At 39.5% G+C, this 26378-nt stretch overlaps 1 protein-coding gene across 3 annotated transcripts in view; it reads right to left on the reverse strand.

Annotated features, from left to right (window-relative positions):
- Window positions 1-536: 536 nt before the first annotated feature.
- Window positions 537-26378, reverse strand: part of LOC127633411 (microtubule-associated protein tau-like) — a 60447-nt gene continuing 34605 nt past the window's right edge. Inside the window, exons 8-14 of one of the 3 annotated variants that reach the window (XM_052112484.1) lie at window positions 21743-22005; window positions 21347-21439; window positions 19973-20065; window positions 17196-17288; window positions 13990-14071; window positions 13737-13843; window positions 537-4944 (exon numbers count right to left, since the gene is read on the reverse strand). In XM_052112484.1, the coding sequence (XP_051968444.1) occupies window positions 4747-4944; window positions 13737-13843; window positions 13990-14071; window positions 17196-17288; window positions 19973-20065; window positions 21347-21439; window positions 21743-22005 (929 nt within the window). In that variant the 3' untranslated portion in view covers window positions 537-4746. The remainder of the gene's footprint in view (window positions 4945-13736; window positions 13844-13989; window positions 14072-17195; window positions 17289-19972; window positions 20066-21346; window positions 21440-21742; window positions 22006-26378) is intronic. The other 2 variants (XM_052112485.1, XM_052112486.1) reach the window with 2 other exon arrangements.

Raw genomic sequence — 26378 nt, forward strand, 5'->3', positions numbered from 1 at the left:
ACGGGTTCTGGCCCAGTGGGAACTAGGAATGCAATTTTCCAGATTCAATACAAGTTCAAGCTCAGTCAGCATTTGTGGCATAATGTTGCCACAAATTTTACCATTAAAATTAATTTCACCTCGTTCCTTCTTTTCTTTAAAAATAGCAAAAATCTAAGTTACAGTGAGGCACTTACAATGGAAGTGAATGGGGCCAATTTTTGCATAATTTAAAGACAGAAATGTGAACCTTATAATTGTATAAATGCACTTACATTAATTCTTCTGTTGAAACTCATGTCTTTTTAAATGATAATTTTTACAGTTGCTTTAGGGTTTGTTGTCATGGCAACGAACTTGTAAAATTGGCTATAACTTTACACAGAAAAAGGATAGAAAGTGATTTTATCACACTAAAATCATGTTTACACGCATATTGTTTGTCCTTTGGCTAATCTAAAAAAAAAGTGAATATTTTAATGTTTACGGATTGTCCCCCATTCACGTCCATTATAAGTGCCTCACTGTAACACAGATTTTAGCTTAAAAAAAAAAAAAAAAAAAAAAAAACATGGAGTCAAAATACATTTTTGTGGTAATCAATTTTATGCCACAAATGCTGTCGATTGAGCTTAACTTGCATTGAACCCGGAATATTCCGTTAAAATTAACCACCTGCTCAACCATCCGAAAATGAATGACAGCAATGTAATTTCAGAGGTGGATAAAGCTACTACATTTGGTTGAATCCATTATATTATTATTTTTAAGTGATGTTCTTCAGTGGAATGTGCACAATAAGAGTAGTAACGAGTATTGCAAGAGTAAATTAATTTCTTTATTGGCGGAACGTTGTCGTGGATGACACGGATGGGTTAAGCCGTTGCGCACTGTCTGTGTTTACAATAGCGTCTCCAGTATGCAAGCTGTGACATTTTTGGGGTGGCAAAGCTCATTTTTAGGGTGGCAGCTGCTACCCCCTTGCCACTCTTGTTGCCACGGCCATGATGAAGAAACAACATTTGTGTGAAAATAATATATGTATATATATTTTTAATTCATTAAAAAAGAAAGGTGGCAAGGGGGCATTTTACTCCACTGAGATATCAAAAGTGCCTTCCCCCCTGGGGCCTTTAGACCCGTTGTACCTTAATATTGATAATAACACGTTCAATTTTGTAGTACCCTTTATTTCCAAATTCACATGTACATCAAGAATCATTGTAAACCAGTTATTAATAAAACACACAAGAACAAAATTGACAATCACAGTTCCCAAGCTAAAATGTACAACTGCAAAAATGGTACATGGAGTCAATGACAACAGGATGGCAAAACTGCACCCAGAACCATGTGGCATGTGCTATAGAGTGAGGCATTGAAACCAAAAGACAGACTCTTTTTTTTTTTTCTTCTTCTTTTCTTCCTGTCAGCTAAACTCTCAATTTCCCCCTCCTCTCACAACAGCACCACAAGTGGAACAACATCATGTTTCCAAAACTTTAACATACCAAAACCCACCCTATTCAGAAAATGTTCAGAAACATGTTGCCAATCTATGTAAAACAATTCAGCATGCAGATTAAAGTGTTGCAAGCATGGTCTCTGAACTTCTCTGCTTTTTTAAAGTCTCTTCAAGTCCTTGTAGAAACAGTCATTAACATACAATAAACATACATTAAATATCTAATGGTAGTTACACAGCTTCATCTCCAACACAAAGAAACAGGGGTCGTCGTCTGAGTAGTGCTCTTTTTGAATACTATCTACATACATATCCTAATAAGCACATCAGCAGTTACGGGATATATGTAAGAGGCAACACAGTATCTCAGGCTGCTTACATGAAATGCATGCAAGGAGCAATGATCGTGTGGAGTGGATCAAAGCTCATTAAACATTCTGCAATAGTGCAGTGCAAAATGAGAGAATTTAAGCAATAGAATCAGTTGAGGAAATTACATCATTCAATTGAATAGAACACCCGAAGATGTAATACAGCTGAATAGGAAGTGTTCAAAAGATCAGAACGTTCTAACGGGCATGCTTGTGATATAGTGGATTTCTTTGTGAAGAACAATACAACATATTATGAGAATAAATGTGAAGGGCAATTTACAACAGACCAGAGTGTGCCTTGAAGGATTATTCCGGGTTCAGTGCAAGTTAAGCTCAATCGACAGCATTTGTGGCATAATGTCAATTACCACAAAATTCGATTTATCCCTGTTTTTCTTTTAAAAAAAAGAAGTAAAAATGGAGGTTACAGTGAGAGTCTTACAATGGAAGTGAATGGGGCAAATTTTGGAGGGTTTAAAGGCAGAAATGTGATTAGAAAAGTGATTTTATCACACAAATCATGTTTACATGCATATTGTTTATGTCTTGTGGCTTTACTTTTGATGTTTACATTTGTTCCCATTCAGTTCCATTGTAAGCGAACCCAGATTTGAGCTTTTTTGAAAGAAAAGGAGGGACGGGTCGAAATAGATTTTGGTGATATTCAATATTATGCCACAATGCACTGAACCCGGAATATTCCTTTAAGGAGAACCTTTTGGCAATTCATCTTATAAATTACATCTGGTTGTCACACAAGCAATAAAAGAGAGAAACTATTGGCAGTTATGGATCAAATCTCAATCATTGCTCCTGCCAAATCTAACACATGCAACTTGTCCTTAAAAACATCTGCCATGTGCAACTTGTTTAATACATATAGCAACAACTTAATTTAGATAATTTAGTTTTATGCCAACAAACATCAATTTAATGTTTTGTTAGTTGCCAGTGTTAAAGGTGCTTTAAGCAATTTTAGCATTCTGAAGCTTTCACGTGACTGAGCTGTTGAATTAGCCACGCCCCTTGTTCCAAAACCCCGCCCTCCAAAGATAATTTTGAGACCAAAACCGAGCAAAAGAGCAAAGTATAGGTCTCTGCAGAACAATAATGGGCATTTCTCAATCTGTGGGTGCTTTCAAATCATGATGGGAGTTTTTTCAACTTTCCAATGAAAATAGGGAATCTCAATGTTGCAGGCATATCGTGTAAAGGGGTTTGAAAAGGCCCACTGATTAGAAAAACACCTATTTTTGTTTTGCAGAGTCACAAGTCTCAAAAGAGCAGTGCTGTTTGTGGCACAATAGCGCCCTCAACTGACAAACATTCTGAATCATAGCCTACAAATACAACACTATGAGAACGAGCAAAATGATTGACAGTTGAAAAGCGTATCTGCAGACACAATTTTGTTAGCGGTTTACAAAGTCTACAGCTGTCTAACAACCGATATCTGACAGTGAGATATCTCAGGACACATTTCATTCATATCTTTAAGGGAGTAGTAAATTGTTTTGTATATTTTTCCATAAAAAAAATTGCTTACAGCACCTTTGAAGAACAAACTAAAAGTAGGAGAGGCATTTTTATTTATCACTGACGCAAATTAAATCAATAAATCAAGACTGCCAGTTGGCACAAAAATAACAGTTTTCATATAATAAACATCCCATATCCACAGAATAATACTGTAAGAAAAGTGTTTCTCTGTGAAGTAATCTGAATCTCATGGTTTACTGCAGGAAATATCTCAGGGAGCATCTTCTCTCATCTTGGTAAAGTGTAATCTCAGATCAGTGGCACAAAGGAGAGATTGAAAGAACCAAAAGGCTTCAGCTTTCAAAAGCTCTCACAAAGCTTTCTGTAATGGTGCGTTCACATACAACGCGAAAAAGAAATTCATTTTAAATTCAGATTAAATTTGTGTTTAAACTCGAGTTCGCAAGAGTAACGTGAACCAGCGAGTATTCCCCCTTCTCTTCCGGAAAAGGACAGGAGGAGGGGCTTCAATGACAACTTATCTTTCCGCCATCAACCATGGCCGATATCACAACGATTGCTGCTCTGTATCTGTTGTGGAAGTCCCAGATACATTGACATTGTGTCATACAATTCCACAACGCTACAACCATTTTCTCACATTTTTTCCTGATTTTTACTGCTACTACTTCAGTACGTGAATTCGTGAAAAATTTCAACTCGCGCGAACGAAGCGATTTTGCGTTTTCACATTGCACTATTCGCGCCACCCGCCGCTAATTTGCGTCTATGGATTGACTTTGTATGTAATCGCGCTGCGTGAAACGCTCGATTCGCGTTGTATGTGAACGCACCATAAGTGTTTTTTTCATCAATTATGCCTTACACATAATTTCAAATGAACTGCAGGGCTTTAAGTTTCTATGTCTCTGAAGACATGGTGCTCTACGATGCTCAGATGTTTATTTTAGGTGCTTCTTAGCAACTTATTTGTGATCTTAAATCTGATTGTAACCTGATTCAACCATAGAAAAAGGCTTAAATTGGCATTCCAAAAGAAAACGTGATGTTCAACAAATACATGAATGCAATTTTGTTTACTAAATACAGTATATCCACTTATGTCAAGGGAGGAAGATTGTAGGACAATATTTATATATATTCCTAAATTCCCACCAAGAATACTGACTTAAAGCGAGGGACAAGTGAACAGGCAAATTCATACATAATTCAATTAAAACAGCTTCATTGGCCTATAAATCATACATATTACAAAATTGAACAGTGTCTGCCAGAGGTTACTTGACAATGTTTTCTGGGCCACAAAATGACACCTTTCAGTGTTGCCATGTTACCGTATCAGGCAGGTGAATGTGTGTGAATCTGTTGTTTTTCTGAAGGGGAGGGGGTTGGGGTTTAGGGGCGTGTTTGGTTGGTGGTGTGGTCCAATCACAAGCCCTGCTTGGCCAGAGACGCAGACACCTGGTCTGCGAGGGTGGAAAGTTGCGGCGGATCTGCCATGTTGATGCTGCCAGAGGAGGAAACGGTGCTCAAGCCATGTAACGACTCCTCTAAAGAGACAATTTCTGCACCATGGTCGGTTCGCGCTTTGGCCTGCTCACGGAACATCAGTTTGTGTGACTCAATCTAGGAATAGGAACACACATTGAACTAATGAAGAACATTTGAGGTGAAAATCAATTTTAAATGTCACTATCCCCATAAACCCTATATAGTCCAACAAGATCAGAACCAAGATTGTCCCCATTGACTTCCATTGTAAGTGCCTCACTGTAAGAATAGGAGTGGCAAGTCAAAATACATTTTTCATCAACATTATGCCACAAATGCTGTCGATTGAGCTTAACTTGAATTGAACCCAGAATATTCCTTTAATCTCCATGATATGTAACAGTAAGTATATCCTCTTACATCTGACATTTACAATGCCTGTGATGACACCTGTTACCTGTATATCAGTATAGGAGCCAATTTATTCCTCTTAAAAATAAAGAGATTGACTGATCAATAAAAAAAATAAAATAAATAGTCACATAATCAATAAATTAATTAAATCTGACTACCGCCCCTGGAGTCGCGAGTTCGAATCCAGGGTATGCTGAGTGTCTCCAGCCAGGTCTCCTAAGCAACCAAATTGGCCTGGGTGTCTTCCTCGTGGTCACGATTAGTGGTTCTCGCTCTCAATGGGGCGTGTGGTAAGTTGTGTGTGATCGCGGAGAGTAGCGTGAGTCTCCACATGCTGGGAGTCTCCGCGGTGTCATGCACAATGAGCCGCGTGATAAGATGCGCGGATTGACTGTCTCAGAAGTGGAGTCAACTGAGACTTGTTCTCCGCCACCCAGATTGAGGTGAGTAACCATGCCACCACGAGGATCTACTAAGTAGTGGGAATTGGGCATTCCAAAATGGGGATAAATGAAAAAGAATGAAATGTGAAAGATGGTGTATGACAAGATAAAAAATCAATTACATAAAATACATTTTATGACACCAAAAAATGTAGAAATATTCATTAGAATTTCTATACATATACAATTTAGCAATTCATAAATATAATTAAACCCAATATAGCCCATATTGGGATAATACAATTATAGATATGCTTTACCCACATTAAATGTTTTTTCCCCCTCCATAAAGTGCCAGGAGGTGGCACCAAAGATACTCTTTACAGCAAAACATTTCTTAAATATTACAATGAATGTCTTTGTGCAGGCAAAATGCACTTCATTTTCACCTTCTGACAGATGTATTTAAATGTATTTATTTTTTTGTCATTTTTATAATTTTTTAATAGTTTAATTTACGCTGGTTACGACACATCTATTACTTTGTTTCAATAATTAATTATTGTTTTGTCAATGGATTTTCAGTTGTTTAATTGGTTTCTGAATGGCACAAATGGGTCCCCATATTTGAGTACTCTCCCTCTTCAAAATAAATTTTTTTATGTTAATTTATTTACATTAGGTTAATAGACATTAACATATGTTCATCAAAAAAATTACATTCTGTAATCATTTACTCACCCTCATGTTGTTCCAAACCTGTATGACTTTCTTTTTTACATGGAACACTAGGGATGTCACAATTATTAAATCTGGCTTATAATTCATTGCCAAATTTTTTTTTTATTATGACTAATGATTAATAATGATTCATTTTCTGTTTCAGGGCTTTAACGATTATGAAGATTAATTGTCGTACAAACTGTCATACTTTTACCATAGGTGTGTGTGTGCTTTATAAACCTTATTAAAATTAGAAATTAGAAATTTATTCATATTTAACTTTAACATGATATGCTTTAAAAACATATGAATGACATTAAGATAATATTCTTTAAATATCCTAATATTTAAAAATACTCATTAATACTTAATAAATATCTGTCTCTCTTTTAGTCTAAGTCCATTTTGCATTTGCACTGTTGTTGTTGGAGCCCAGCACACCTGAATAGCAATTTTTTTATTATTATAAATATTCTATTCTAGAAAAATATTTCTATACAAAATTCTTCACTTTCACACATTATTTTAAGGCTCAGTATCCGATTAAATCCACAAGTACTTATTTCAAGTGAAGAAATACCTTTGAGAAATTGTGTTTATTCATTCTATCGTCTCCTTAGAAATAGAGTAAGCGGGAGTGACACATGGTTCATCTGTGTCACTGCATGTCATTAAGACTGCGAGTATGAAACCAAAAACAAATAACATTTCATACACAATCATTAAATTCAAGTGAAACCGGAGCACATTGCTTTCACCATAATGCTCGCTTATATGTTCGTGGGAGATCGGCGCGCAAACCTCCACAGATGGCGCATTCATCACAGCTGTTCAAGCCTGGTTCAGAAGTGCTTAATCTTCACAAGTCCTTCAGGAGCTGCACTATTAAATGAGGCACTTAAATGCACTGTTCAATCCCTTATTTGGACAGTAAAATGTGATTGGAATATAAAGTGCACAATAATCGCAGTTATCTCAAATAACTGCGGTTAGATCAAATACCCATGATCAGATGATTATTTAATAATCACGACAGTCCAATGGAACAAAAAAGGAGACATTTTGAAGAATGCTCTGGTCCCTTTTTCCGATTAAAATGATTAAGATTTTTTGATTCGTTGATAGAACACAGAAAAACACAACATGTATATATTGAATCAACATTTAACCCCAACTATTACCCCTCCCCCTCCCCAATCACCAACACCACCCTGACCCCCAACGAACACCCCTGTTGTCACACATAAGAATCCACACAAAAAAACAACAACAACAACAAAGAATATATATATATATATATATATATATAAAATAATCATACACATCCAAAACTATATCACTCACTCCACAGCCACTCTCCGAGAGTCCCCCCAAAACACTAAATAACTGCCCCATTTCCTTTAAAACAAATCCCAAATCCTTCTACATGACACCTCCTCAAAAGCTGCCACCCTCCAGACAATAACTTCCTGTTCAATACAAAACCAGGAAGGGGCACTCTCAGGTGGAAGCGACCAATGAGCCAAATGTCTGAGAACAAATGCCTAATAATAAAACAAAATCTTGGGTAGGCCTAGCTCACCTTTGTCAATTGGCCTATGCATCTTATTGAAATGTAAATTGGGATGCTTACCATTCCAATTGAAAGACATTTCTATGCTATCAAATTGCTTGAAATAAGAGAGGGGGACATCTACTGGGAGAGATTGTAACAGGTAGTTATTCTGAAATACAATTCATTTTAATAACATTAAACTTCCCAATCAGAGATAAATGTAATGAAGCCCACCTGCCCACACCACTCAAAAACCTTTTTATTAAGGGGTTAAAATTAACGAAATTGCCGTAAATAAACTAAACTCTTAACTAAATCACACAGACTTGCTGGGAATAAAATGCCCTGTTTGGGTCACTGGAAGATGCCCGGCTGAAAAGCCGTTACTGGGCAGTACGCTGTCAGAGCCAATGCTTAGTTTTTAGACCAATTGACTCTGTATCCTGAGAATTTAGAAAAGGAATGAATAATTCTGTGGAGGCAAGGCATAGATCTAGTGGGGTCGGAGACAAATAATAAAATATCATCTGCGTAAAGCAAAAGCTTTATGCACCATACCTCCTGCCACCACCCCTGGAAAATCATCTTCCCTTCTTCTCGCGTATGCTAATGGTTCCAGGGCAAGACAGAACAATAATGGGGAAAGAGGGCAACCCTGCCGGGTGCCCCATCCAGAGTAAAATAATCTGAAATTAATAAATTTGTTTGTACTGCTGCTACCAGGTGTCTATAAAGTAACTTAATCCATCCAATAAAAGTATTCCCAAACGCCTAATGTTATCAAAAGAGCTGTGGCCCCAAATAAACACCACCTGATCTGTATAAGAGATGTCATAACTTTAATTAATCAGTTAGCCAGAATTTCTGACAATATTTTTACGTCTAGCTGGATCAGGGAAATTGGACGGTATCTCTTACACTCGCTTGGATCATTGTCCTTTTTAAGAAGCAAACTGATCCGGGCTTGTGTCATAGTTGGCGGAAGCTTCCCATACATTAATAATTCCGTATAAACTTCTAACAAAAGTGGAGCCAGTTCTGCAGCATAAGATCTGAAAAATTCAGCGGCAAAGCCATCTGGCCCTGGAGCCTTGCCTGTAGGCAAGGCCTTAATTACCTCTCCAAGCTCCTCCAAGGTTAACTCAGAATCAAGAGAATTGTTTTGCTCTGTTGTTAATTTATGGAGTTCTAATTTTTCCACAAAGTTTCTAATATCTTCATCAATAGACGAAGATGTGGAACTATAGAGATCAAGATAAATGTCCAAGGTAAATATTTTACTATCAGCAGATTTCACTGAGGGAACGGTAGAAAAAGACTCTCTCTACATTATATATCTATCAAAAAGCTTCAAAGTATGACTGTCTTGCCCTGAATAGCCAAAACTCCACCTTCTGCAATAAAATAGCATTATATCTGTATTTTAATTGGGTCAATTCTCTGAGGCCATCAGCACTTTTAATATTCCCTTCCAACTCCACAAGTTCTTGTGCTTTGGATTTTTTGATGAATGAGGCATACTGTATGATCCAGCCTCTAAGAACCGCCTTAAGTGCCTCCCAAGCCAAGCCTACAGAGGATACTGAGGATCAATTAGTCTCCATATAAACATTGATTTCAGCCTTTAACGTTTGATGGAATTCAGGATTTTGCAAAAGGGATACATTAAAGCGGCAACTATATGATTTATTTTTCTCTGTATGTGACAACACCTCTAAACACACCAGGGTGTGATCCAAGATGTTTCCAATTGAATGTTCAACAACAAATGAAATGAGGGACTTCGAAATAAAATCTATTCTAGAATAAATCTTATGGACTGATTAAAACAAATTATAGTCCCTACCAGATGGGTTCAAAAGTCTCCAAATATCTGTAAGACCAAGATTTTTTACACATACTGTGAAGTGTCAATGTTGCTCTAGATTAATAATCCAACAGATTAAAGTCTCCTCCCAATATTATATCATGAGAAGTGCCAGCGGATTGCAACATCCTTTCAATATCTATAAAAAAGCCCTGATCATCAGCGTTATGAGCGTAAATATTATCCAAACTTTCTGCTAAAACTATAATGACTCATCATAATTTATCTTTGATCTGTTTGAGACATTTGAATCATAGATGTTTATCAGTGTAATAACTCCCCTGCTCTTACTTGATCTAGCACTAAAGAAAGCATGTCCACCCCATATCTTCCCAAATTTTTCAGATTCCTGTGGGGAAAGATGCGTTTCTTGAAGAAACACTATATCATATTTCTTACGTTTAAGAAATAACCTTCCTTCATTTTATGGGGTGCCCCAACCCATTCACATTCCATGTGGAGAGAGACAATCCACTCATATTAACATCTGACATTTTGACATACATGAAAAAATAGATTGTGTGTCATAAAGACCGCATTCCAACATCAAACCCCCAAACTTCCCCGAACCAAACAAACAGAAAAAAGAAAAACATGCGCATTAACCCTGTGCATGACAGCGCCAATAGGCATCCATCCATCTAAACTCCAACAGTCCATGTACACCCATGAGAGACCCAGCGACAACTTTGCCATTGGATTGCTCATTGCTATACACATTTTGTGAGACAGAATTACACAACAGAAGATAATCTATAAAACAAACTCCAATCAATAGGAGGCATAAGCACAAAGAACATTCAGTTTCATTCACAACACTGTCCCGAAAGATTGCTACAACACAAAGCATCTCCAGCCGCTAGGCGGAACCAGCACAAGAAGAAACAAAAAAGGCACTCAACTTCATCGGACGGTCAAATGAATGTTCAGTGATTCAGGCTCACTTGGCTGCAACGTGAGTACCACAAAATATCTTACTCTGTCCATTGACTTTATGAAGGACATGGCTTGCTGTGGACATGTAAACATTTTGCAGCCAGTCTTAGCATTTATTCTCAATTTGGCCGGGAACATCAGTGCCAAAGCGACCTTACATTGATGTAAGAGTTTCTTGCATTCCTTGAATTGATCACGTTTCTCTCTTATCGAATTCGAAAAGTCTAGGAACAAGAAAATGCTGTGGTTCTTCCAAAAAAGAAGAACTCCTCGCCTCATGTAACGCGAGATCTTTATCAGATGATCTCAGAAATTTCTCTGCTCAGACATTTCTCACTCAGCGGATCGCCGAGCCAGAACCCTGTGAGCTCACTCGATTTCCAGCTTATGGCCTGTTATGTCGAGCAGACTCAGAAAGAGCCCATCCAGGAATTTCACCATATCCTGATCTTCTTCATCCTCAAGAAATCCAACAATTTGGATGTTATTCTGCCGGTTACGGTTCTCCAAATCTTCCAGCTTCTCCCAGACATGCTCTAAATCCACCTTGGTTGCTAGCAGATTAGCAACAAATTCCCTCTCCGATGACTCCTGATAATCGATCCGTTTCTCGACATCCCCCACTCTTGTAACCATCTCAGTGAATTTTGTCTCCATGGCAGTGATCGATCAACTTATTACAGCAAGATCCTCCAAGTCAGCAATGACCTTCGTCAGCATTGCCGACACGTTCATCAATTCTCACCGAATTTACTTCACTGGCCAAATTGGCTCCCAGGCTTGCAGCCTGCTGCACGGGGGCTTCAGCTTGAGCATGTATGTGTCTTTTAATGTCTCCAAAGACTCTTTGAGAACTTTTAATTCTTTGACATATTGTCTTACTACAACAGTTAAGAATCTGGGTGTATCGAATCTCACCGGTTTAAACACAAAAAGTATTAAAACTAGCAAAGTGCGCAGAGCTTGGCGTTCACACATCCTAACCTTGCATGGTGCCACGCGACTCCCCTCGGTTCCTTTTTTCAATACAATAGTAGTGGACAGTGACGTCCATTGTGCGTTCAAGAGGGTGCATGAGAGAAGCTCTTTCACACTACTTCACACTTAATCCTCACACGTTAAGTCCTGTGCTGCACTTCTGTAAATTTCTCGCATGAATGAGCTTCCCTCATTGACTCTCATGAATGTGCAATGCACAGCACGATTTTCACTGAATAAATTTGGGGGTTTTCTCACCAAAACTTATGCCTAAATAAGACTTTAAAATATATATTACATAGATGATACATTGACGAGTTTTATGGTACTTTTGTGTTCCTTTTAAGCTTTAAAGTGATTCACTATCTACTGCCATTGTATATAAAAAGGGACTGTGACATTCTTCAACATTTCTCGTTTTGTGTTCCACAGAAGACAGAAAGTCATATGAGTTTGGAACAACATGAGGGTGAGTAAATGATTTTCAGTGTTCAGATTTTGGGTGAACTATTCCTTTAATGTCTACTGTCTTTAAAGTCTGAATACTTACTGGAGTCTTCAATCTTTATCTGGGGGTTGCTGAGGAGAATGGGCTCTGGGGAAAGACTGGCAGATGAGAGAGTGGGGGTATCTGAGGGGTCTGGAGTGAGGAAGCCCTCGTCTTGGGGTGTGTCTACCCCTCTCCCCTTCTCTCTCTAGAGAGCGACCCCGGGCGGCCGATGGGTGGTGAAATGATCATGGTTAACCAAAACATAAAGAAACACAAAATGATGTGGGTTCAACATAAAGATAAAAAAAACACACACACAAAAAAACTAAAACATGATGGCAACACAAATGTAAATAAAAATAAAAATGAACAGTGAAGTGTTCAATTTTTTCAACTGTTAAATCTGTTGATTCCAAGAAGTGTTTGGTGTGTTCAAAACATTGCTCTGTTTGTTTTTGAAATCCAATCCGCTTGACAGAGCTACATTGACTAAACCAATGGTGTAACTTTGGGGCAGGACTTTCTGCAGATGCAAAGAGTGATCAAGAAACCTGTTTGAAAATGTGTCCAATTCTGTTTGCTGCCACTAGTGGTGCAGAAATTACACACTTCACCTTGAGGGATAGTTATACACTGATCAGCCACAACATTAAAACTACCTGCCTAATATTGTGTAGGTCCCCCTTGTGCCGCCAAAACAGCACCAATCCGAGCAATGTATTCTTCATCACCACAATTGTACAGAGCTGTTATCTGAGTTACCGTAGACTTTGTCAGTTCAAACCAGTCTGGCCATTCTCTGTTGACCTCTCTCATCAACAAGGCATTTCCATCCACAGAACTGCCACTCACTGGATGTTTTGTTTTTTTTGCACCATTCAGTACCATACCAGAGTAAATTCTAGAGACGGTTGTGGGTGAAAATCCCAGGAGATCAGCAGTTACAGAAATACTCAAACCAGCCCATCTGACAAAGTCTACGGTAACTCAGATAACTGCTCTACAATTGTGGTGAGAAAAATATAATCTCAGAATGTTATTCAGGATGTTATTCTGAGATGCAGTTTGGCGCTGTTTTGGCAGCACGAGGGGGACCTACACAATATTAGGCAGGTGTAATTGTGTAGGAAATAAATGCATGCAGTAAATTTGTAGTTGGCAGTGTATGAGTTTATATGAATATATCAGATGATAATAGAATAATGGTGTCAATCGATTGTGGAGAATTTTGCAGAATGAAATAAACATAGCATAAAAAAAAGAAATTAAAGTATCGGCAGGAAGAAAATGGATGAAAGAGGTAAAGGGGAAGGTGATTTTTTTCTATCTGTTATTTGTGTGTTGCTTGAATGTCAACATGCATTTATGAGCTTGTTGCCAACCTAGGCAACATTTCCCAATGCAAAAGCGATTCCAAACAGTAACCAGCAAAACGATCTTTGTAAACCCAATGGACTTACACTGACATAGTTTTAAAATGATATTTATAAACTTTTAGCTTTATCTTTTGGGTGTGGTGAGAACAGCAGAAGTGCAGAATAAATAATTTTGCATCAGCTGAAGTCATGTTTTTTGGCTTACCCTCCTGGAGCCTCCTCCAGCCACATGTTTGATGTTGTCCATTGAGCCAACCTTTGACTGAGCCTTGAAATCAAGCTTCTCTGACCTGATCTCAATGTTTCCTCCACCTTGAGAAGGCAGATTACATTTCTCATGACTAAACGGATGATTATTTACAAGCATTCAAAATGTGACCAGTCATGACTTGAGCAATGTATTTTTTTTTCTTTGGAATATAAAGTCTGAAATGGATTTAATGGATGTGCACGGTTACCTGGTTTGTGGCGAATGTTGTCTTTTGATCCGCACTTTGACTGCACACTGCTCAGGTCAATCTTTTTGTGGAGGATTTGGACCTACACAAGCCAAAGAAACTAGTTAATATTAATTTAGGCTACTGGTTACAGGATTGTGAGTGCTTGTTGTCTAACAATAAAACTGTCAATCCGATCTGTTAGAAAAGCAATAGCACACAAAGGCAATGTCCAAGCTAATACATTTTCGTTGGAAAAGGCATTACGTTTTCTGTTTACGTCTAACGTACACAATGAAACAGTGTTTTCCTCCACTAAAAATGAAGCATTTAGAAAATGCTCTACATAACTGCTTTGGAAAACAATAACTTTAGGAAACTGAAAACAGAGGTTACAAACTTAAAGGGATAGTTCACCCTAAAATGAAAATGTACTCATCAGTTATTCACCCTCATGCCATCCCAGATGTGTATGACTTTATTTACTCTGCAGAACACAAATTAAGATTTTTAGAAGAATATTTCAGCTCTGTAGGTCCATACAATACAAGTGAATGGGTGCCAAATTTTTTAATCCTCAAAAAGTACATATAGCCATCATAAAAATTATCCATATGATTTCAGTGGTCTAATAAATGTCTTCTGAAGCTAAACGCCAGGTGTGTGTAAGGAATAGATACATTTTTTTAAATGTTCACTTCCAGCCAGCTCATTGACTAGGGTAGATTTTATACTGCCTCTCATGTGACATAAGCATGTAAGCCTCCTCTGCATAGATATGCATACATAGATACATTATTAGCAGCTGTACCTATGGACTGCGATACTGTTTCCACACAAAAGCAGTTTATGCAGTGGTCTGAGCAAGCATTCAAATAGCTCTCCTTGTTGACCATTCCAAGATGGTATTGTCACACTTACACACACCTAGCATTTCACTTCAGAAGACATTAATTAATCCACTGGAGTGGTATGAATTACTTTATGATGGCAATATGGACTTTTTGGAGCTTCAAAAATTTGGTACCCATTCAGTTACCTGTTATGGACCTACAGAGCTGAAATATTCTTCCAAAAATCTTCATTTGTGTTCTGAAAAAGAAACAAAGTCATACACATCTGGCATGGCATGAGGGCGAGTAAATGATGAGAGAATTAAAATTTTTGTGTGAACTAAACCTTTAAAGCCAGAACAGTCTGAAGGTCTATACCAAGTTTGGTGGACGTAGCTTGAAAGCTCTAGGAGTTAAAGTTGATAATAGACATAGACAAAAAGCAACAAAACTCCCATTTTGATATCATGGAATCTTTACGTGCTCATCGATTCTAAAAAAATGTATCACTTTTTAAGACTGTGGATTGAGGACACAACATCAGAACAGTACAATTGTGTACCATCCCTGCTCCCGAAATAGATCCAGTGACCTCATAGCCACAGCTGTTGAGGTTTTTTTTATTTTTTCAGAATGAAAAGACCTCCGTTTCTTCAGGATGAGGTCAGCTCTCAACTCCATCCAACTGCTCACCACAAAGGCACACTCGGCTGACCAGAGTTGTATAACAAGTCCCCTCTGTGCTGAAGAGAGCAACTCAGCTTCGGTGCTTTAGGATCTCTGGATTACAGCAGGAAACTCGCTGGTACTCTAGTAATTGTACTTAATATCCTTAATGACAGGGCAGCTGACATACATGGTTAAAATATTATAGTGGTGGCCTGATCATTTGTTTTTGTAAAGGAACGTGGCTTTCTCAAACCATACAAGCAAAATCAAAGCCTTCTAATTACATGGAAATTTTATTAAATGTAACATTTATTGAGCGTGGGAGCCTTTTTTTAACAGTTATAAAAATAATAATAATGGCAATACGTATAATTTATATAGTATTTATAATTATAGAAAATTTAAATTAATTATTATTACAACATATTACATTTATATAGTGCATTTCCAAAGCTTGCTCAAGGGTAGTTGAGGGAACTCTAATTCCTCTTATTGTAAATGGTGTAAAATACAATTATCACTCAATAGTATATAAAGAGGAATGGCAATTGTGATAAATGGCTTGAAGTCCACAATGGATTCACCCCTGGAAGTTCTAGGGGGGTTTGGGAAGTTAGGGTTTACATGATGTGAATTACTAGTACAGACATCATGCACATTAGGATAAATAAAATTCACTAAAATATGCATAACAACATGAATGTGTATAACCCGACCACCACAAAAACTGCAAAGACTACAGGGTTGCACTAAAGCATTACTATTAAAGGGATTGATCACTCAAAAATGAAAAGTCAGTCATCATTTACTCACCCTCGTGCTGTTCCTGTAAAACCTGTATGACTTTCTTTCTTCCGATGAATGATGATAACAGAATTTTCATTTTTGGGTATTTTGGGTAAAGTATTCCTTTAAGGTCTTGTTAGTATGATTATTGGTTAAGGGTGTGTTCACACTTGGCAGGTTTGGTTTGATTAAAACGAACTCTGGAGCGATTGCTCTGTTAGTGCGGTTCATTTGAACAAGTGTGAACGCTGCCTTCCGGACCTTGGTTCCCCTGAATAGTGGGTCTCTGTCCATTTCCAAATGAACTCTGGTGTGGTTCGACTGATATATATAAACGCAGCATGGTCCAAAGACATCTAAACGGACCAATAACAGGAAGTAATACTGACCTCAAGCATACCTGGTTCTTCTCATCATTGGAGCTATGTTGCCCATTACAGTTCGGTACAGGCGTCGGAACCGCTGTCAGCCGTCCTTGCAGCATATATGAATTACTGGTGCTGTTTTGACTCCTTTACACATTTTATTAGCTCTTTGTTTGTTCTCAGCTGGTAAAAATACCACCATATATATATATATATATATATATATATATATATATATATATATATGTATATATATATATATATACATACATACATATATATTTATGTATATATATACATAAATCCAACGAGCGCATTTAGCCCAGCAGGCAGCATTGTTTTGGATGTTCAGCAAGTTCCGTTGCAAAATATACATCATAAAAGCTGTCAAATCAGGTTGTGACCGTATCCTTATGCCTTTTGTTTTGTAGCTTTAGGTTCGGTGTTAAAAATGCCAGTGTGAATGCTAAATGAACCAGGACTAAATGTCCAAGAGAACCAAGAGAACCGAACTACAAGTGTGAACATACCTTTAAGAACAACAAACCCAACATATAATCCCGTGTTTACTCACTTTGCCACCTCCGGGTACATGTTTGATATTATCTTTGGAACCACACCTAGACTGCACACTACTTAAGTTCAACTTCTGATCAAGAATTTGCACCTGAAAAAGTAAACAGTTTGGGGAATGGGAGTTATCTGCCATTAGGGACCAGAGAGGAACCCAGAGAGGAACCAGAAGAAAGGTCCTCTCACTATTCATCATCAGGCAAGAACTTTTAAAACATAAAAATTAACTGTTGAAGTGTAGGTGGAATGGGGTTTCTGAATTGATGGTCCCAAGGTTTCCACAAATGGTCATAACTTCAGGAAGAACCAAGACTCAGGGGGTTGAGTTCATCCTATAGTTACTCACATTGCCACCTCATGGTACATGTTTGATATTGTCTTTGGAGCCACATTTTGACTGAACATTACTAAAGTCAATCTTCTAGCCAAGAATTTTTACCTGGAAAAGCAAAAAAGTTTTTGACACATTTTCACTAATTCACTGACCATTTTTACATGCACATCATTTTTTGATTAAAGTCCACATTCTGGTTAAGACTGTTTACATGCGCCAAAGCTATTGGATTATTCCTGTATGTAGTCGGCATATCTAAATCATTCATGTAATTATTCCGCTATTCTCTGCTGGAAATATTCATTCATGCCTTACAATGGCAAAATGTAGGTAATGCGACTTACAAATTATGTTTATAATCACAACTATCTATATGGTATAACACCCAGAATTACCATTTGTACATGCGCAGATACTGTCACGATTCACTGTTGTCTGCCCTGTGTTACTCCCGTCATCTGTTCCCAGACTACACGTCCCATAATTCCCTGCTCTTATCACTGCCAGCTGTCCCTCACCTATGTTTAATGTTCTCAATAGTCTTTGTGTATTTAATGCCATGATTTCTGTTCAGTATGGTCAGTTGTTCTGTTACGAGGCAGACGAGGAGTGAGGATATAACTGCAGCTTTTAATGAAAACAAAAGATGAGCCAGGTAATTCAGAATAAAACAAAAACACAGGGAACTAAGAACAGGGCTTGGAACAAGACATGTATACATTCAACAACTGACAATACTGAACAGAAATCAGGGCATTAAATACACAAAGACTAATGAGAACTTTAAACACAGGTGAGGAACAATGAGGGACAGCTGGCAGTGATAAGAGCAGGGAACACAGGGCAGACAACAGTGAATCGTGACAGATACTGTGTAAATAAAAGTTCATTTATAGCAGATATTCAGAATATGGTTTTTACATGATCCAAAATTTCGAAAAAAAAACTTGCTCTCTTATTAGATTTCTAAAAAGATAGAACAGTGGCTTAATCTAGTTTTAGCAATCAGGTTAATGTGTTTATGTGATACATTATCAGAATATGACAGAATTCTGATTAAAGGCCCTTGTATACTCACTGCGAAGTTCTTCTTTGTTCTTCGCTCAAAGCCAAAAATAAGTTTGAAACAGCTTCTTTTTGAAAGGAATGGTATACTGTTTGCGAACATTCAGACACCAGCCATGCTGCTAGGGGAGGCGTTTAGAGGAGTATTTAAATATGAGGACGCACTAGACTCCATGTAAAACAAACTAATGTGACATTAAATTGTGTTATCACTGACTATATGCTTTATTTTATGAGTAGAATTCACGAGATCAGTAAAATAAGCTGTATTAACAACTTGATAATTTAAAGTAATTTATTTGCAGTTGATAATGTGCAAATTGTCATGTTTATATTCTGCACTCATGGTGCAAACATGCTATACACGGCCATAATATGCACCAGTGACACTCTGTTATTGTAATTTATGATGACACTGATTCTACTGCAAAGAGGGTTATATAGAAGAATGCAAATGGATAGAATACAGACAGAAGAATGATGAAAAGAGGCATTTCTCACTTTGGACAGATGTGTGAATGGCTTTCGCTGCAGATGACACATATGAAACAACAGAGTTAATGGGCACTTAAGTGTATTTGAGTAGATTTGATTTCTTTTGTAACTAATTAAACTATTAATCACATGACATGTTCTTGGAAAATGTCTCTACACGAACAATCGTACATATGTAGGTAAATCTGCACCAGCTCGCAAGTAACTCTGCACGCCGGTGTGTTTATGTTGACTGATCTTATCTTACTCAAAGGGAATTAGCTGTCATTAAGTGGAGCTCTAGGTCACACCTACCGATGACGTGGACCAATGGCAATGAGAAGGTGTTTAGCAGCCAGTACAAAGTTTTCCTGAAAGTTGGCGATATGTTACGAACCATCGAAAGGAACTTAAAAACATCTTAGTTTTGATCTAATTTTTCAAAATAATGTCAGACTGGTTCATTCTTCAATTTCATATGAAGTATACAGAGGCCTTAATAAACAAATATGTATGCTTTCTTATTCAGATTTTTAAACAACATAATACAGGTTTATTCAGTTTTTTTTTTTTTACAATAAGATTAATGTGTTAACGTGACGCATTAATACCAGAATATTTGTGTGCATGTAAATGCGGTCACTGACAATTACTAGGTTCTGATTTTCAGCTGTACCTGTTACTTGTTTGTTCAATTAGAAAACAATAAAAAAAGACAATCTAAGTTTATAGGAAAAGATTACTTTTTGATTTAATTATCAACCTAAAAGCACAAGTAGTTGGTGACTGTGTGACCTGCTAAACTGAATGAGAGAGACCATTTTTTTTACAAGGTTTCCACAAATGGTCATAACTTCAGGAAGAACCAAGACTGAGGGTGTTGTGTTCATCCCATAGTTACTCACATTGCCACCTCCCGGTAGGTGTTTGATATTCTCTTTGGAGCCACACTTTGACTGGACATTAGTGAAGTCCACCTTCTGATCAAGAATCTTTACCTGGAATAATGGAAAGGTCAATGAATAGAGACAATTATCTTATCTGTGAGGCCAAAATCAGAAAGGACCACATAAAGAAGACACCAGAACACCTGAAATTTACTTCTCTGCTTCTGAGAGAACCTAGATGTGAAGTTATATTTCTAACTTCAAATGACAACCATAAATAAGGAACATCTCGAGTCAGTTTGGGATGGTTGGGACTCTGAGTTTGATTAGTCTTGGCTGCCATTAGGGAAAGGACCAGGGTGTTAAAGATTTTTGGTAAGGAATAAGGGAATGACGGTCATTTTAGAAGTGAACCGGGTCTGGATAGTGTTTCTATCCCATAGTATTACAGGTGTGTGTTTGATAATGTCTTTGGAGCCACACTTAGACTGGACATTATTAAAGTCCAACTTCTGATCAAGAATTTGCATCTGTCTGAAGCAAATGTTGGGAATTATGCATGAAAAATAGAAGGCAAATAAAATTGAAAAAGGTTTCAGATATTCATCAAGGTTGAAGCCACAATATTATAAAGATTTTCAGTCCTTTCCCAAAAGAGACTTTGGAATGGCATATATTTAATTTGCTTAAACAACTAGATCAGTGGTTCCCAAAACCTGTTCCTGGAGGCCACCCAACACTACACATTTTGGATATCACCCTAACCAAACAGACCTAAATCAACTCATTAGACTCCACACCCTGAATTGGGTGTCAGATAAGACAGAATGGGGGGCCTCCAGGAACAGGGTTGAGAACCACTGAATTGATAGAAACCTTTCTTGGGCAAATTATCACTGTAGTGTTTCCTAGACCAGTGGTTCTCAACAGGCACATCAAGTCTAAAGGGGGGGACAAAACACATTCCATATATTCTGTTGTTGACATCAAAGGCAGCAGGTCTAATCAAACGTTACCATATTTTGCAGCAAATTCATCTTTTACTTGGTAGAAGCTAGCCAAACTAGGCAGATGCAAACATGGACAGGTTGTGACATGCCCTCATGCTTGAAAAATATGGCCAAAACTACAAAAGATAAAACAAAACACAAACCAAACTACGGGTTCGGTACTGCATTGGTCGCCATGTAAATCTCCAACATAAAAGCACTGTCCTGAAGCAAAACCAGTTGAGAACCACTTATCAAGATAATATATTAATTCATTTCATGGTAATTTTGAGAATTGGAAATCTATAGCTAACACTTGGCAAGCAATGCCAGTTTACTGGTAATGAGCTGATGACCACTGGCAAATGCACTTTAGTTTTCAGTTCACACTATTGTTACTCACATTGCCACCTCCCGGTGTGTGCTTTAGGTTGACTTTGGAGCCACACTTTGACTGGACATTACTGAAGTCCACCTTCTGATCAAGAATTTGTACCTGGGAAAGGTAGAACATTGGTAAGGGAGATGACTTAAATTTATTTGTAGGCAAGAGATAATTAGGTTGTAGACTGGTGAATTTTCATTGGCTGATGAAATTGGACCAAAACGTATAGACACTGACATATAAATATTAGACAAATTTTAGCGCAGTGGATATTCGTAATGGATGCTCTGAATAGGTTAACTTGCCTTGTAGTGATGTAGTATAATAAAAAAAATTTTACATTTAAATCCGGATCTGTCTTAAATGTAAAGATCCGCTCAAGAACACAAACTGAATCAACTTGAAGTGAATTACCTGGCCGCCTCCAGGCTGGTACTTCAGGTTATCAGTGGAGCCGACTTTGGGGCGAACGTTCTTCAGGTCAGGGAGGGGGACCGCAGCAGACAGTGAAGAAGGAGAACGGTTCTTTGGAGATTTAGGGGTTGAGCGAATCACTGCCACCTTCTTGATTTCATTGCCTGTGCCGGCTAGAGGCTTGCCACCAACAGCCTTGCTGGCAGGGGATTTGGGAGTGCCAGGGCTATTGTGCCCGCTTGTCTCAGGGGTCTTAAAAGAGTCTGAGTACAACATAGGGTTATATTACTTTATGTCCATCAATTAGTGCACAATCTTACACTGATTATGCATGAAGTCATGATGGTTGGCCATGAGATGCACAAGAACCAAATAGGTTTGACGTTACCAATGTTGCCTCCATATCTGATATAGCAATGTTTGCAAAGTATAACAATGATTTGATTTTGAGTGAAAAACAACTATACTGCAATTACAGTTTGTATACACTCACCTAAAGGATTATTAGGAACACCTGTTCAATTTCCCATCAATGCAATTATCTAATCAACCAATCACATGACAGTTGCTTCAATGCATTTAGGGGTGTGGTCCTGGTCAAGACAATCTCCTGAACTCCAAACTGAATGTCAGAATGGGAAAGAAAGGTGATTTAAGCAATTTTGAGCGTGGCATGGTTGTTGGTGCCAGACGGGCCAGTCTGAGTATTTCACAATCTGCTCAGTTACTGGGATTTTCACGCACAACCATTTCTAGGGTTTACAAAGAATGGTGTGAAAAGGGAAAAACATCCAGTATGCGGCAGTCCTGTGGGCGAAAATGCCTTGTTGATGCTAGAGGTCAGAGGAGAATGGGCCGACTGATTCAAGCTGATAGAAGAGCAACTTTGCCTGAAATAACCACTCGTTACAACCGAGGTATGCAGCAAAGCATTTGTGAAGCCACAACACGCACAACCTTGAGGCAGATGGGCTACAACAGCAGAAAACCCCACCGTGTACCACTCATCTCCACTACAAATAGGAAAAAGAGGCTATAATTTGCAAGAGCTCACCAAAATTGGACAGTTGAAGACTGGAAAAATGTTGCCTGGTCTGATGAGTCTCGATTTCTGTTGAGACATTCAGATGGTAGAGTCAGAATTTGGCGTAAACAGAATGAGAACATGGATCCATCATGCCTTGTTACCACTGTGCAGGCTGGTGGTGGTAGTGTAATGGTGTGGGGGATGCTTTCTTGGCACACTTTAGGCACCTTAGTGCCAATTGGGCATCGTTTAAATGCCACGGCCTACCTGAGCATTGTTTCTGACCATGTCCATCCCTTTATGGCCACCATGTACCCATCCTCTGATGGCTACTTCCAGCAGGATAATGCACCATGTCACAAAGCTCGAATCATTTCAAATTGGTTTCTTGAACATGACAATGAGTTCACTGTACTAAAATGGCCCCCACAGTCACCAGATCTCAACCCAATAGAGCATCTTTGGGATGTGGTGGAACGGGAGCTTCGTGCCCTGGATGTGCATCCCACAAATCTCCATCAACTGCAAGATGCTATCCTATCAATATGGGCCAACATTTCTAAAGAATGCTTTCAGCACCTCGTTGAATCAATGCCACGTAGAATTAAGGCAGTTCTGAAGGCGAAAGGGGTCAAACACAGTATTAGTATGGTATTCCTAATAATCCTTTAGGTGAGTGTATATATCATACAAAGTGATCATGAACGTGATCAAAGTGATGTGGCTCAGTGATCTCATGTCCCATTTATCCTTCTTAAATAATAGAAGAACCCCATAAATATGTCTGCCCTACAAAGACAAACCACAGTAACTGCGCCAACACTGAAACAAATAGAAAGAATTATGGCTTCCAAATGTATTTAATTGTTCAGTCAAATGTCAATAACTCACTTAATTTTCTCTAAATCTGAGCATAGTTGAGCCAAACCCATCTGTCATAGGACAGATCATACAAAGTTATGACGTAACATATTTACTTTAACTAACAGCAATGCAATCATGTTTTAAAAGTAAACTTAGGAGTAATTAACTTGACATTGTTTTCTCTGTAGTCCTGAAAAGCATTAGGTGATAGCTGTACCACTTTGGGATGTACTGTTAACTAATTGTGCATTGGTTCAGTTCACTGTTGAACCAACCAGTTGACGGAGGCTTCTGCTGGGTCTGAAAGGTGATGTTTAGACGGCTATTTCCTTACACGGCAGTCGAAACTCTTAAAATATGTTTAATTTCCTTAAATACATGTAATGTTTCATTTCCTAAGAATGTTTCTAGAAGTAAGAGGGACATGTTCGCCCACACCAGGTTATAATGATTGCTACAGCCCTGGATATGTTGATTCTATGAAAAATAGGACATACGGGTAAAAAGGGACATACGGGTATAAAGGGAAGCAGGCATGTGTCTGTCAGTCAGGTTTTTGCACCGAGGAGCCAAAAATAAGGTACGGCCATTTACAGTGGTAGGTCTAGTGCCGTGGCAGAAGGGACACAACCTCTCGTTCCCTCCCTCAGGGAACGGAGGTTACAACAGTAACAGTGACATTCCCCTTCTGTCACTCACTGAACGTTGTGTCGAATGAAGTGACACAAGGTATCCTGTTCAAAAGCGCCATGCATTAGCCCGTGTTATGTGAACTGGCGACGCGTCCTTCAGGTCTACCGTTGAAACCAGGTTAGAATCTGTCTCTGCGTGAGCATTCTGAACGGAAGTTTGTATAAAGCCTAGTTGAGAACTCGCAAGTCCAAGATTGGCCGCAACCCACCGCCTTTTTTAGGTACGATGAAGAAAGGGATGTAGAAATCCTTCATCTCGGCTGGAGGGATGGGCTCTATTGCATCCTTGAGAAGCAGAGTAGTGATCTCTGCCCGTGAAGTGCTGGCTTTTTCGCCGCGTACGGTGGTGGAGCGAATACCGCTGAAACGATGAGGGAGCGGGCGAATTCAATCATGTAGCCGAGTCGGATGGTCCTGGTCAACAAACGCAATGGGTTGGACGGCGAAAGCCATTCGTCCAGACTCCGCACGATGAGCACTAGAGGGACGATTGCTTTTTACATACCGTGTGGGGCTTCACAGTAGGGGGGACCAGGTAATAGCGCATCGGGAGACAAAAACGCGTCCCGAGGTTTGGGTGCTGAGAAAATTCTCAAAGCACTTACCTTGCTTCGCGCACCCGGCAGGGGGCAGATTAGAGACTGAGGAAGAGGTCCTAGGAAGGCGTCTTCGGAACTCGTCAGCGCTGGCCTGCCGGGGCTGAGCAGTCGCGGGTCCGGAGGCAAGGTGACTGAGTCCAGGGAGCCGGGACTGTAGGATTTTGGAGCCGGGGCGCCGTGAGAATGGCACGCACCGGCTGGATGACCCAGGAAGTGGGGAAATCGTTCTTTTATTAACAGTGTGGAAAAACAAGGATTTTCCTGCCGGCCCTCCACCAGGGAACGGAGTGGTCTTGGTACTAGCTCTGGAGCAAACGTCTGACTCCCTGGGTCTTTCGTCTCAGGAGTGCTTAGAAGCCTTCCAGGTCCTAGAGGAAGTCCTGGAGACAGGGGGCGTGAGCCGCCTGCGAGGTGCTTGACGCCGGGACTGAGAGCTGGGCCCGGGTTGAGGCGGAGCTGCCTGTTGCTTGGACGCAGGGGGACTATCTCGGTCGAAAGACGGGGCGCAGATCACTTCCTTCTGCCTCCTTATCGCTGAAGACTGCTGGGCGAAGTCGTCAAAGGTGTCGCCGAAGAGGCCAAGCTGGGAGATGGGGGCATTGAGAAAGCGAGCCTTGTCAATGTTTGCGTGGCTATGAGCGGAGCCCTGACCCGAGGAACCGTTCGACTAGCCGTGAGGGGTGAGGGGCGGAAGTTTCCAGTCCAGCCTTGCACTCACGGTGGCCCGGGAAAGCATCCATGCATCAGCCTCAGACCCGAAGGTGGCAGCCCAGATGAGTCATCAGCATCAGACGCCGCTGTGATGCTCTCCGATGCAACGGTGATGTCATCCAATTCCGGGAGCTCAAGGGAGAATGCCGGCTGTCCACAAAGCAAGCACTCATCCCGAGCTCGGATTGATGCAAGCCAGCATGCCGGGGGGCGGATGGTTCGTGGGGATTTGCCTGGCAAAACCGAGCCCGTCGTCATCCCCAAATCACCTTCATCGCCAGCCGGGTCTTCCTCAATCCCATGGGAAAGAGTGACGCGGGGGGCGGCTGAAGTGGCTTTCTCTCATGAGGAAAGAAATCCATGACCTCATGAGGAAAGAAATCCATGACTCGCACTGAGAACATGAACCATTCATAAAATGCTGCATGTGATCGCAGCCCAGGCACACAAGGCAGCTCTTATGACCTTCAGAAGTGGAGAGAAATCGACTGCATCCAGGAACTACACAGAGGTGGAAAGACATCTTTAAAAAGACGTGTCCTAAAAAGGATGTTCAACGCCTGCTGTGTATTGCTCTTTTAGGAGGGAGAACACTCTTTTAGACAGAAGCGCTGTCGAGGGGCGTGCAGAGAGAGAAAACGCCGCTGGAAATGCAGCGTAGATCTAACAGCAGTGCTCTGCCACAGAGGTGAGTGGAACAGTAGTGAGACTCAGCTTGCTGATGCACAACCGCTCGGCTCCGA

Source organism: Xyrauchen texanus, chromosome 40 (assembly GCF_025860055.1).
Source record: "Xyrauchen texanus isolate HMW12.3.18 chromosome 40, RBS_HiC_50CHRs, whole genome shotgun sequence".
Taxonomy (NCBI): domain Eukaryota; kingdom Metazoa; phylum Chordata; class Actinopteri; order Cypriniformes; family Catostomidae; genus Xyrauchen; species Xyrauchen texanus.